Source organism: Callorhinchus milii, unplaced genomic scaffold, assembly GCF_018977255.1.
Source record: "Callorhinchus milii isolate IMCB2004 unplaced genomic scaffold, IMCB_Cmil_1.0 Scaffold3, whole genome shotgun sequence".
Classification (NCBI taxonomy): Eukaryota; Metazoa; Chordata; class Chondrichthyes; order Chimaeriformes; family Callorhinchidae; genus Callorhinchus; species Callorhinchus milii.
In genome coordinates, this window is record NW_024704744.1 from 52,601,723 (window position 1) to 52,616,417 (window position 14,695).

A 14,695-nucleotide genomic window follows, 5' to 3' on the forward strand; every position below is an offset into this window, starting at 1 on the left:
AGAGCAGGAAATTAATAATAGTTATAATAATGCCTGCTTTTGATATAGCATCTATTCTCGAGACAAAATCTCAAAGTGCTTTACAGGTAATTGCTGTAAAGTGTAGTGACTGTATTTATATGTGAACACATAGCATATTTTCCCACAAGAATGTCCTATGAGCATCCATGAAGCGAATGATCATACTGTGCTTCTGGGCAACCTCCTTGAAGGGGAGGTGAGCAGGGTCTCCTTCAAGATGAACTGACTCCAAAGTGATATGCTTAGCAACAGAATGCTGGAATTCAGGCAATCTTGGGTGGCAGTCTCGGTTGTCCAGTTCCTTCCTCAGGCGGGTCCAGATTAATCCAGGGCACTGCTGATGACAGCTCATTGGCAGGACCTGGAAGGGCAGACCAGTCACTGGGGACAGGGAGTCATGTTAACTCTGCAAGCCAAAGCCCTAACAGGTAGGGTGGTCCCAGCCAAACAAGCAGTGGGAAAGCTTGCGGACAGTGTTCTCAATGACAAGCCATGCAATTTTAGCTGGTTAGACTCTTATCAGTACTCCCAACACAACCTCTGGGGTCCCCAGGCCTTGGCTCTTGCCAACCTTTGCCAAATACTCTCCTGAGTTAGGTAATTAGGGTGCATCTCTCAGAGGAGAGAGTGCACATACTATTGCGGACACAGAAATTTCAATGTGTACATGGGATGTATAGAACTCGGTCTGGTTTGGATCCCTCTGTGCATGGTGATGGGTTTGTGTCAGACACCGAAAAGAAATGAGTGACCAAATTCTCTCAGGGAGGGGACTGAGAGAAACTCCTTTCCATTTTGGGTATTAGAGTAAATAGCTTCACTGAAGGCATTAGCACCAGTGTAAGCTCGATGGACTGAAAAGCCTTCTTTTATGCTGAGATTTCTATGATCTATACTGAAACTCTTAACACTGTTCTAACCTCAATACTTAGCAATTCTTTCTTCAGTGCATGCAAATAAGGCAAATGAATACCTTGTGCTTCAGAAGTAAAATTAATTTATTATTCCCTGTTAACCATCTAATTATTATTTGCTAATTACTTAATATTAGCCTCTCTTTTCATAGAATCATAGAAAGTTACGGCACAGAAGGAGGCCACTCGGCCCATCCAGTCTGTGCCGGCTCTTTGACAGAGCAACTGACTTTCACTAACCCCACTCACCAGCTTTCTCCCCATAACCCTGCAAACCCGTCTTCTCCAGATACCTATCCAGTTCTCTCTTAAAAGCTGTTATCGAATCAGACTTCACTGCCCTTTCGGGCAGATCATTCCAAATTCTAACAACTCGCTGAGTGAAAAAATTTCTTCTAACCTCCCCTCTGCTTCTTTTGGTAGATATCTTAAGACTGTGACCACGAGTCACAAACACACCTACCAGCAGAAGTCAGTTTTGTTCCAGCGCCAGTTTTACCTGTTCATGTTTTCATTTTAAATGACAGAGGGGAATAATTGATGAAGATTTAAACTGCACCCAACATAGGCATGCTGTCTTCACGTGGAAAGAATAAGCCAGAAAGAAACTCATTGTTACTTGTAAGAGCCATACTTGTAAGTCATAGAATGCAGTTAGTGAAGGAACATGATTTCTGATTTATCTTGAAAAGGGGAATTCTCTGTTAAAGTTTGAAAGCATCCGTTGGATGTTTAGTTTTTTAAAATGCGGTTGACAACAAAGCCTTGTTTTAAATTATTTTATCTCAATGTTACAGTTTTAAAAAAATCGTTTGGTGACTCATCTGAAATGCATCAGCTTTTACCCCAACTTCCAGAAATCTCACAAAGTTGTTCACAAAATTCTATGAGATTTTTGTGAGTCACTTGCGATGGCTGTTTACTGAAATGATAAAGATTTGCCAATTGCATTTTGCAGTACAATTACAGCAGCTTAAATGCTGGAGCCAATTAAAGCAGCTGGTTTTGATCTGTGCTTTCTGATGCAAGGGACTTAAATGTTCCAAAAAACCCACAAAACCTAAGCCAGCACCATCAGTTGGAAGGTGAATGTGAAATGCATTTTAGCTCAGAGATTATTTGAACGTCTAAATTGCATTGTTGATGTAGAGGTCAATGGGAAGGCAATATCTTCCAGCCAAGAATGTTGCAGCCTAAACAGGATATGCTCAATACTTACAGTGAATTTAATGGCAATGACTTTAGCTCTTGCTCTGAGTGCTCTGAGATGCTACCCTGCGTGGAGGGCGCTATCTACATTGCTGTTGTTGCTCTACAGATTGCCACTTTAGTGCGATGTTGGGAGAGTCCTGAATTATTGGAGGTGCTTTCCTTTGAATGAGATGTTAAACTGAGGTCCCCTCTGCTTGTTTGGGTGGGCATTAATGATCCCCATGTCACTGTTTGAAAAGAGAAGGGATTATTGTGGACAACAATCTTGCAGTTAAATTGGTCATTCACTTCATAGCTGTTTATCCGGCACTGCTATGCACAAATTATCAACTTTGTTTGCTTACAAGTATAGTAACTACACCTATCATAAAACTCTGCATTTGAGATGTTTCACCCTGATAATGCACTATATAAGATGTTTATTATCAGAGGATACTGAAAGATCCATCTCTGAGATTCAGTGAATATTGTGCCACAGATTTTCCCACCATCGAGGTAAAGGCCACTGGTATATCAGTTGGAATTGACCTGTCAATGACCGGTCCTAGAAAGTAACAGCACAGAAATGCGCCATTTGGTGTGTCAAATCTGTGCTGGTCTTTTTTAAGACACCTAGTGGTGAAAAATCTGGCAAACAAACATTATATGTTGATGTGTTATTATCTCTGGTTCAGTGGTACCCAAATATTCCTGGAGAGGCATACATTTACCCCAGAAATTTGCAACAAGTGGGAGGTGGCACAGCTCAGGGTACTCTGTGACAGCCTAGTTGGGAGTTTTTCCAAGTTGTGTCACCTATCCACCATGCCAGGTTGGAAGAGCTATTCAAAATTGGAAACAAAATAATTTCCCTACCGACAGCTCAATTACAAGAAACATAATTGTAGTCAAACCTGCTGTTAATTATCAGCTCAGGTACACATCTTGTCGTACTTGTTTTGCCTGGTGCCCCTGATTCCAGCACATAGTTTGTTGTCCTCTGCAAATGTGAGTACCATCAATATAACCTGTTAGACTCCAAATGGAGTTAAAATCCAATATGGTGTTCATTTGGTTTCTGGAAATAAGTGAGGGAGAAACCTCGGGAGAAGTTTCAGGGAGAGGGATCTTGAGCTTTATTTACTGAAGAGGGAGAAATACAGTTATAAAGTAATTCATTTGATAAAACAATGCCTAATGTGAAACAGAACTGTATAGACCAGTACGGTACCAAGTTCAGTTGCCCAGTCAGTATTGAGTTGGTTAAGCTCGGACAGTGTGATCATTCTGGTTGAGGCTTAGCACTCATTCAATTCCACACTTAACATTTATGCTCTGGTTTTGGATAAAGGCAAAAGATCTGTTAGTGTCAGAAAATATCAGCAGTGGAAAGATCGCTGATTAGATATGATTTTTGACACGCGCTGAGGAATATCAGGGTTAGTCCACGACATTGCAGATAATCTTAAAGTACCAAAATGATTAATATGTTTGGCTATTAGCTTGCTCTAGGGGTGTATTGGTGCATTTGCAGCCATTTTCACGCGCACTCCCTTGTTGTGGATTACTTGATGAGAGCGGAGAAGGAAACAAAACGTGTTTTGGCTTTGCTAGTAGCTTGCATTCTGTTGTGACCTTTCGTTTCCTTAATCTGAATAATAACTACATGATTGTGGTGATGACAGAATCAGTACAACAGTACAGGACAAAGGGGACGCACATAGAGAACATCAACATGTTTTAACAAAAAATCTTTATTCACACGCTCTCTCTTTTTTCTCTCTCGCTCTCACATACACATGCACACACAATCTACCTCTTGTGTGAAAACCTAAAATGAGATTAATATTCATCAAATGTAATTAGCACAACTATAGTTAACATTTTGTTTAGAAACCTTTTAGAATTTATATCATTTCTGCCCTTGATTGGGAAATGTGCAGAGTTCATGGGAAATATTTTACATTAATAAACTGAGTGTTCTGTTATACAATAGCTCTCCAAACTACTTTTTTTAAACAAAAAAGACATTTATTTCCCATTTCCTTTTTCATTACAGAATGTTTTCTATTCATCTTAGTTTCTAGTCTTGCCCTTTAACTCTTGAAGTGTAAAGGTAATTGCAGAGAGAGATGTACTTTTGATGTTAACTTCGCTATTTTCCACAAAATACCAGTCAGCTGGTCTTTTTGAAGGGATAGATTGTGGTTCAAGGTAGGAATGAGTTTGAAAGCAATTCTGTGGGGCACATAAAAGGGTGACTATATTACACTAGCGTACTATTGTTTCCCCTCTGAGTTGTACCTTCTCTTTCATGGATAAATCCATTGTCTTGCTGCACTTTGGATGAAGGGTTTAAAGCTTATGTCAAATATGTTTTGATTTCTTTGGCTGGAGTCTAATCAATGCTGAGCTGTCTTAAATTAATTTTATCCTATTAAAGCTAAATGGGATCCCCAATTTAATACTATTGAAAGCTGATTAGAATTGAGCTTTTTATGTTGACTGGTTTGTATGCACGGCAAACACACAAGCAAGCCAATGATTGAACATGCATTCCACATACTGCTTCATCATTGGGGGCACTGTGTTGATGGTCTGCATTACATAAAGGTATTTGTTGATCTTTGGTCAGTCGATTTGCTTCCAATTATCCAAAAATCTGTGCATCGCCCTGGGACATCTTTCTGAAGTGAAGGGCACTATACAAGTATAATTTGTTGTTCTTGTTGTTCATATTTGTAGCAAGGCTCTTTTAACTGGCACAGTAAAGCAGGAGATGCAACATAAAGCTAAAGTGTGTCAGTCTGGCTCAGTGAGTCAACTCTCGCCTATGAGTCAGATGGTTGTGGCTTCAAGCCCCATGTGAGGACTTGGAGCTCGTATGGCGTAAGCTGGTATTCCAGTACAGTGATGGGGATGTGCTGCGTTGTTGAAGGTGTCGTCCTTCAGATGAATTGTTAAACAGAGGTCCCCAATCTGCCTTTGTGCTGAAGCTCTCACTTAAATTTTGGCTTAATGTCCAGATGCACAATAAAGATCTCATGGGACGCAAGAAGCAGAGGGAGTTTCTCCTGGTGTACTAGCCAACAATCCCAAATAAAATTGGTCATTCACCATGGCTGGTTGTGGGATATCGCTGTGCACAAATTACCCTCCCACATTCATCCACAAAATAGACACTCCACTTTACAGTATATCCTTTGACGCATTGAGGTGTCCTCCTGACATGCAAGCTGCATTGTCTATATATAATGTTTATTGGATGAAAACCTAGAATTTTTTTTAGTTTGGTTAATGGAATGGGTTTGTGTTTAGTATTGCTCAACTTAAAATATCAATCATTTTTACATAATCTCTTGCATATTAAAATGTAATTTCCGCTTACGTTGTCTACTAAATTTAATAAATCTTTAATGTGTATTACAAGTTACTGAACAGGAGTTAGATCTGCCTGTACCAGTCTAGCTCCTCTGCTGTCATTTACTTTATAAACAGGAAAATTGTTCTAATTTTCTTGAATCTCAAATCCCACGCACTGTTCACTTGCCTCCCACCTTCTGTCTGAGCATTAGTGATTCAAAAGGTGCTGACTATCTGATCAGAAGGTATTCAGTCAGTAAAATGTGAATGTCAGTATTGTGGGACCCAAAGGTGGCTTTGATTTTAAAATTGCCAATTTTTTACGTTGATTTGCAGATTCATAGTTATTATCAGTATATGTGTGGAGAACTAGTGCTGAAGATGATGTACACATGAAAATTCTGGGCTAAATGCAAATTCCAAAGCACCCTGGAACAACTCTATCCTGAAGCTGTATTTCAGTGTTGATTTACAGCCTATGTAAAACCTTACATTTAGAAATCGAGGCAACAATGTTCATAATAAAGATTCAAAATCACAAAACAACAACAAATTATATTTGTATAGCACCTTGCATGTCGGGAGGATGCCCCAAGTGGCCTATAAAATAATAATCCTTGCATTTGATATAGTGCCTTACCACGTCTTCGAGACTTGAATGATGAAAGAGGCCCTTTGGCCCACTTAATATTTTCCTTCCACAATACCTACCCTACAGTCTTTCCAATTACAGCATCTAACTGTTTCTTTAAAATGTCCAGTGTCCAGACCTCTACCACAATTCATTCCAGCCATTGGCAACTCTGTGTAATAACAAAAAAACTTCCCAGTGTCTGTCCCAGAAGTAACTTTCCTAAGCGTTAACCTATTTTCTTTTGTTCTGGAGTATGTGAAAGTATTTTATCCATGTGGAAAGCATTTTTATTTGTGTAGATTTATTTTATACACCTTGTAAAGTAATGCTACGCTAATTTTCCTGTGAATAATATGACCCTAGTGCTAATGGTACACACCTGCCTAGCTGTACTGTTATCTGTTTGTATTTAATGTCATTGCCTGACTGCATTTAGTTTTGAAACTATCTGTTTCAACTTTATATATATATAAAAAACGATCTGCTTCTCTTCCCCAAACAGATGAACCATGTGAAACAAACATTCTCTGACGTTAATAAAAAAACTCTTCTGATGTGTATTGGAATCACATCAGGGATTGGTCGGCTAATCTTCGGCAGGGTAGCTGACTATATACCTGGTTTGTATAAAGTTTACCTTCAGGTAAGCTTACATTTAATAATTTCATGATCACCTGATATGAAAAAAAGATTAAATGTTTGTGCTCATTGAGGAGAGAGATGTGGTTCTACGAATGAACCAATTTTTCACTTCCTACACCTATTAAGTCATATTATTAATAGCTTTTAATTATGCCAGTGCTGTTAGATGGCCAGGGGTAGAGGCAGCTGAAAGTTTCGGTCAACCTGCAAAGTGTTCAGTATGAATGTGAGCTAAAGCCTTGCATGGTTGTCTTGTCTCTTGGTGATGCAGATTGTAGGTTTGCTTCGATCAAGAAATGTAACGGTTCAGGTTCCTGCACTGACTTTTTTTTAAAAAGAACTTTTAGCATTGAATGGGTGAAATTGATTATTTTATTAATTGGAAGCATTGCAGTAACCTCTGAAACAGATGTTTTTTTAACAACTGCCTCTGTGCCAGCTGCACTCTGTGAAGCCACATCTTCAAAGTGGTCTTGCTATTGACACCAGCATTTTACTGCTTGTGAAACATAAATGTTATATAAATGCCTAAAGGTGTAAAACCAACTGGGATATACAACAGCAACAACTTGCATTTATATAGTGCCCTTAAAGTGGGGCAGCATCTTGGACTACTTAGCCTGATGCTGAGCCAATTTGTAGATGAGTGAGAGGATCTTGAAATCGATCCATTCAGTGATAGGGGCCAGTGGAGCCTGGCGCGGACTGGTGTAAAGGGGTTATGGAGTTTAGTGTTGGTGAGAATACGGGCGGCGGAGTTCTGAATCAGCTGTAGTTTGCGATTGTGCTGGGGAGACCGGCGAGCAGGTCATTTGAGTAGTTGGGGCAGGAAGTGACAAAGTCATTGTGCGCAGTTTTGGTCTCCTTATTTAAGGAAGGATGTACTTGCCTTGGAGGGGTGCAGCGTAGATTTACTAGGTTAGTACCAGGGCTGAAGGGGATGAGTTACGAGGATAGGCTGACCAATTTGGGCCTATATTCTCTAGAATATAGAAGAATTAGAGGGGTTCTTATAGAAACCTATAAGATCATCAAAGGGCATGATAGAGTAGATAGTGGGAGATTGCTTCCCCTGGTTGGAGAAACTAAAACCAGGGGTCACAACCTTAAAATCAGAGGCCAGCCCTTTCGCACTGAGTTGAGGAAGAACTTCTTCACTCAAAGGGTGGTGAATGTATGGAACTCACTACCCCAAAGGACTGTTGACGCTCAGTCCTTGAACATATTCAAGACTGAGATAGATAGATTTCTTATTGCAAAGGGGATTAAGGGATATGGGGATAAGGCAGGGTCAGGTTATTAGTTGGAGTTAGATTGAATGCTGGGGCAGGCTCGAAGGGCCGAATGGCCTATTCCTGCTCCTACATGTTATGTTATGAAAGCTACATTCTTGGAATTGCCTAAAAAATAGAAACTTTCAAAGATTTGAAGACCAATGTCTTTTACTTTTCATCTCCAGGTGTCCTCATTCGTCATGATTGGCCTGATGTCTATGATGATCCCATTATGCAAAAACTTTGGTGATCTTATTGCCGTCTGCCTTTTAATGGGTTTGTTTGACGGCTGCTTCATTTCCATCATGGCACCCATTGCCTTTGAGCTTGTAGGTGCAGAAAATGTATCTCAGGCAATAGGATTCCTTCTTGGATTGATGTCCATACCAATGACTGTTGGTCCACCAGTAGCAGGTATGATGCACTTATAATTGTCTTATGAATAATATGTATTAGATTATTTAGTGACAGTAATTATAATGTTGAAACTTGTAATGCTTTACAATACTTACTGCCAAGTATAGTGTCTGTTTTTGTAGGCAAACGAGAACCATAACTGGCTAATTTATCAGGATTATCGGCCAAGACACGGGGAAACATTGGAATAATGTCATTGGATCTTTTATCATTTACCTGAAGAATAGACAAGATTTAGGTTTTTTGCACCTTATTGAAAGAATGGTACCTTTACACACTTCAGCGCTATATACTTTGCAAGGATGGCAAATACCTTTAATCATCATATTGGAGTCCTAATAAAACAAACTCAATTTCTGTGTATTGAGCATTTACAATTTTGCGCTTGCACACACCAGCAAATTTGTGGCCTGTTTTTAGTCTTATTAAAAAGCCCATCATGTTATCAGTTCTACAACAAAGGCAAAATGTCAAATGGCCCAACAGCTTTTAACTAACTCAGGGAGTGAATCTGGTATGAAACACATTCTCTTCAAATGACCGCTAAAGGATGCTGTTGGGAACAGAACTTAGGGTGCATCCCTGGCAGTGAATTAAATGGACTGGTTGTAGCAATTCTAGTCTGTGTCCCACTAGTGAAGTAGTATTTATTTTTATATAGACATCCAGTTTGGCCTCATTCCATTGGAATAATTAGGAGTAATGTGCTGAGTGAATTGATTGATTGCACAATGCTGTGAATGGGATAAGCGGATGGGAACTGACATGAAAGAGATTATAACGCACAGTCACCACTACTTAAATTGAAGAAATGTAATTAACAGCAGATAACACCCAACTACAAAAGCTGAAAGGAACAAGATTAATGTTAGTGGGAAAGGGAGGAACTGAGACAATCTAATCTAATTCAATGACACTGATTCCTTACTGTGTATAGGAAATATAATCAATTCAGATAAAGAAGGGCTTTCGGTTCATTTTTGGCTCAACCATCCAGAATATCCACAACAACAAGCTTTTTTCTAAGAGTCCAGTGTCCCAGCCTTAAACAACCTTCCCGGTATCCTGTTAATTACCCGCTGGGAAAAGAGATATTTATGGTGTCCTGAAATTCATCTTTTGCAACCATATATCCACTTGTCCTCCTGTCTTGGTGCAGCAAAAATAATTTTTCTGTGTTCACGTTCTCAGTCATATTTTAAATGTTGCTATAAGCTCCCCTCTGAGAAGTCTTCTGTCAAACCTGGAGGGAATTCATGTGATCTTTAAAGAATTGAAATGAGCCAAAGGCAAATTCATTCTTCCCAAGGCCATTTTCATCGCTGAAGCCAAAGTGTTAAGCTTCTGGCAGGCTGGGGGGTGTTGCATTGTTGGAGGTTCCGTCCTTCAGATGAGACCTTAAATCAAGGTCCTGTCTGCCTGTTCAAGTGGATGTTAAAGATCCCATGGCATTATTTGAAAAGAGAAGGGAGTTTCTCCCGGTGTCCTGGCCAACAATCCCCCAAATAAAATTGTTTAATGGCTGTTTGTGGGACATTGCTGTGTGCAACTGTGCTGCTGCGCTTGCCTACAAATATATTCACTCCATTTCACTGTTCTCGAAAACTCTATCCTGTGTGAAGGGCACTGTATAAATGCAACTCGTTGTTGTTACATTGCTGGAGGTGCTGTCCTTCAGATTTTAAACCAAGGTCCCACCTGCCAGCATAAATGGATGTTAAAGATCCCGTGGCACATTTTAGAAAAGAAGGAAGTTTCTCACGTGTCTTGGCCAAGCATCCTCTAAATAAAAATGGTTACATGGCTGCTGTGTTTGCCTACAATTACAGTCATTGCACTTGACGCAATTGTTTGTGAAGTGCTTTGAGATGTTTCAATGTTATTGGCACTATAGCAAATGTTATATTACATATTATAAATATTATCCTCAAAGGCTAATTTCACATAAAGCAGATGGTAAAGAATGAAAGAAAAAAGCTTTGGATAAATGCATATTTATTTTAGAATTTGTTTCCTTTTCAATCCCATGAATCTGTCTCTTTCACGTAAAACAATTAGAAATCACAAATTTTATATAATTGTAAATTTGCATTTGATATAATTCCTTTCAAGTCAGGAGAATGTCTCAATGCTTCACAGTAGTTACTGTAAAATGTTGTGACTGGTTGTTGTAGTTAAAAAAGCAAATCTGATAGCCTATTCACATCAGAAATATGTTTGAATAGTACATTCAAATTAACTAGGAGAGTTCAAATATTACAGCTTTGCATTAATCCAGTCAGCAGATTTGCGTGTGTGCTGCATATGGCATGGAAGGAGTAAGCCATTTTATGCAGTAGATAATACGGTCAGAAATAATTCCAAGTTCAAAGCTATGCAAAGCAGTGTCATTAAGATCAATTTCTTGGGATAAGGGAACTCTAATCTAATCAACTGGTATAAATGAACTCATCTGGGGAATAATCTACAGTTAAAATTCTTTTGAACCAAAATAGATTGGAATCACTTTCTCTTAATTATGTTGTTGAAATATCTGTGTTCTGTCCTGATTGCTGTAATTTAATTCAAAATTAACATTTTTAAAAAAATGCAGAATATTACCAAAAATTTCTGAAAGTTGAAATAAACTATATTCATAGGGGTTGCACTTTTTTGTAAATGATTCTGAACATGGTCGAGGAGATTTGTCTGGCATGATTGTGCCTTCTAATTGAGCTGCTGTTTCTTGACTAGTTTTTTTTAAAAGTTAACCCAGCAGAAAAAGTTTTATGGATGATGCACAACTCTCAGTAATAGCTGTGCCTGAAATATCAATATTACAAGCCATCCTGGAGTATTCCGATTTTGCTAATATTACTTATGTTAATTGGTACATTATTGTTACGGTAAAATATTTTTGATTAAGAGGGTGAGAGTCTTCAGTGAGTATATTCTTGCAATCCAATTTAGCCTCATTGTGTGACCAATGTGAGTCCAATAAAATGTTTGCTTGCACGACACAGTCCTATAATTCTGTAGTGAAAATGCCATTGTAAGTATGGTACTTGCAGTTTTGGACATGTTTTGGACTTGATTGTAATAGGAATAACTAGTATGCGTATAATACGATGTGCTTCTTACCACAGTTTATTGCAGAAAGACTTAATAATATGGCTGATTTTTTGCTACGCGGTATAAAGTCATGAATATGAAGATTTCTCCACAGTACAGTGTATTTCATTATTACAACAACTTGCATAAATATATATAGCTCCCTTCACACGGGGTAGCATCTCCTAGTGCTTGACAATGGCTTAGTTTGATGTTGACCCGAGGACAAAGGGGAGGTGACTGTAGACACATGTCGAAGAGGAAAGTCTTCAGGTGCAATCTGAAGACAGGCAAGGCGGAGAGTTTAAGGCAGGGAGTTCTAGAAGGGTGAGGCACAATTGCTACAAGTATGGCTGCCAATGGTGAAGTGGAGGGGTTATGGTCGTGCAATTATTGAAAATGGGCAGCCTAGCCTTTAAATATAGTAACTCATTCCATGGTTTTGCTTTCACAGGTTTTCTACGCGACACTCTTGGTACATACGATCTTGCATTTTACCTCGCCGGTGTACCACCTATGATTGGAGGAATCATTCTTTGCTTCATCCCATGGATTCATTACAGAAAGCACAAGAAAGGGGAATTGGAGAAAAGTGAGGCAGGAGAAGTAGGGACCAAGATGCTGGATCATTCCATGAATGTTCTTGTTCCTGACATCAGTGAACCATACAAAGAGTGTGTTTCTAGTATTTAATATCAGATCCCTCCACAATGGACTGTGAAGACTTCAGGTTTTACAAATGATTCTATTTTATGAGTGAAACTTTTTATATGACATTTTAGGAATACAGATGTAGGAAAGTGAAAAACAAACGTTAAAATAATTGGAATTCTACCCAGAAAAGGTCTTTGTATCATGCTGCTTCTCTTATATGTCATGCCATTTCTTTACTAATCTTAGTTGAACTTCATAGCTCTGAAATTCGCTGCAAGCCTATAATCCAAGCTTGGTTTGTAATCATACCATCACAGACCTGGTTTAAATCTTTAACTACAAAAATTAGGATACCACGACACAACTGGGGAAAAAAATAGTTAAGACAATCCATATCTTTTTCCTTTTGGGGCGAGAACTTTTCAATGTATCTAGTTGCTCCAGTGCCATCTTAAGAGCTATGTTTAACTGACTCCTATGTTGCTTTTGCAGCTTTTGAAATCAGTATGTTTCTGTCATACAGTATCTATAAACGTATGCTTCATAAATTTTGGGTACTGAATATTTATAGNAAAAAATCAGTTAAAGGTACAGAACCGCAAAACATATTCTCAATCTTGGAAAAATTCAACAATACTAACTTTGTTTTCCAGTGCAAATGCATGACAGTGACGGATTCAACACTGGTCAACATATCAGGCCCATACTAATTAGTGTATACTTACTGTAGAAGGTGCATATTTGAGGCGGCTGGATTATAAAATTCAGCAGAACTGCATTACCACAAAAACTGCAGGCATGACTGATATTTTGTTCTGAAGGTTCTTGTAATCCACCCAATTCACAGTCGTCTCTTAGTTATACAGTATTTTTTTTACGTGTTGCAATTCTTTTTGTATATACCGTATGTAGGTTTTAAAATGCAAAAATATTATCCTCCAAAAATTGGAAAATTGTTGCCTGGTTCAGACACCTCAGCAAAATTGAAAAGACTAGAGGGGAAGGGCTTATTCTGGGGTTTGAGATTAGGTGATTTTTGTCTAGTTATTTTTTAATTACAAGTGGTATTTGTGACTTGTTCAGTGTAGACTGCTCTCTGCAATGGAATATGCCAATGATAAACCACTGCTGAAGCCAGCAGCATCATATGAAATGAAGCGCATTGTGGTACAGGTGCACTCTAAACCAGAACTGGAGAAGTATTAGTGTGTAGCAGATAAATATTGAGAGCGTTGTTAGCTTTGGTTTATCTTGCAACTAAAGCCATATTTAAAAAAAAATCTAACCAGACTAAGGGTGTGCAGACTTAAAAGATGAATTAGACATTTCATTAGAATCATTGCAAAGATGAGCATCACGTCTTCTGCAGTATCAAATACTTGCCATAGTTAAGTGATAGAAATTTGGTTTCTTTTGAGGAAGAATCGATAGACTTCTGGTAAGTTAAATGAAAGCTAAAAGTCTGATGGAAACGTTATGCATCATTTTTCTTTTCCTCACGAATTATATCTTAGCAATGATGTTGCGATTTTAACGGACCAGGTAACTTGCATTGTTGTAAACTTAAGCTTGTTGTAGTTAAATATAGCTATATATATCCCAGTCTTTACAGAGTGCACAGTTTAAAGACTACCTCATCTCTTATTTTGTATTGGCTTTTCTGCAAAAGTAAGCATTGAATTGGAGTAGTAGATTATGGTTGACAATGTACAACAAAATGTATTATGAATCAAGTCCTTTTAGCCTAATCAATCTGCTACCAGGCTGAACATTTAATACCAAATACATAGTCCAAAGGGGATTAATCTGACAATGACACAGTTGCACCAGGAGTATTATGCCAAATGGGTATTGTGAAGTCTGGTTGCTAAACACATTATTTTCGTAAAAGACATTTCCTGTACCTGAGGTACTAATGAAAAAATGTCTATCTGCGAATCTGCTTTAACTGCGATGCACGACAATCTCATAATGAGCCAGATGTTATTGCAGTCCTGATAATTCTTGGTCAGAACTGTTCAATTCCGAAGTCTACATACAAAGTTGCGTAAATAACTCCTAAATAAATAGATGACTGCCATCTATTACATTTGAATATTCCTACATCAATGTGTTGGTTCAGGAAACTGTAATAATCTATTGAATCCCTCAAAATTCTTTCATTAGGTTGTCTACAGTTCTTAAATTAACATTTTGTACTGATTATATTGGTCTATTAAATTGAAATACATTCCAATTCAGTCCCACTGGGTAATAGGAGAATACGGAACTAAAATTGGGAAACTGTTTTCATTCTTGATAGAAGTGGCTATATGGGCCATTGGCTATGAAAGCGATTTCCCATAATTTTACTTTGTAGTGCTGTCTATACTTGTGTGGGATACCAAAATGCCATGTACCCTTCAACTGAGGTATTCTGGCTCACTGTGTTTTTGATGTTCTTGAAGGTTTGTCAGATTGAGCCAGCACATCCCTTTCAAATAGTCTGGTGATTA

At 38.4% G+C, this 14,695-nt stretch overlaps 1 protein-coding gene across 1 annotated transcript in view; it reads left to right on the forward strand.

The window, feature by feature from the left end:
• slc16a10 (solute carrier family 16 member 10) overlaps nt 1-14,455 on the forward strand; it is a 57,260-nt gene extending 42,805 nt beyond the window's left edge. The window contains exons 4-6 of the mRNA XM_007893990.2: nt 6,626-6,766; nt 8,225-8,453; nt 12,001-14,455. Of these exons, the coding sequence (XP_007892181.2) occupies nt 6,626-6,766; nt 8,225-8,453; nt 12,001-12,239 (609 nt within the window). The 3' untranslated portion in view covers nt 12,240-14,455. The remainder of the gene's footprint in view (nt 1-6,625; nt 6,767-8,224; nt 8,454-12,000) is intronic.
• The last annotated feature ends 240 nt before the right edge of the window (nt 14,456-14,695 follow it).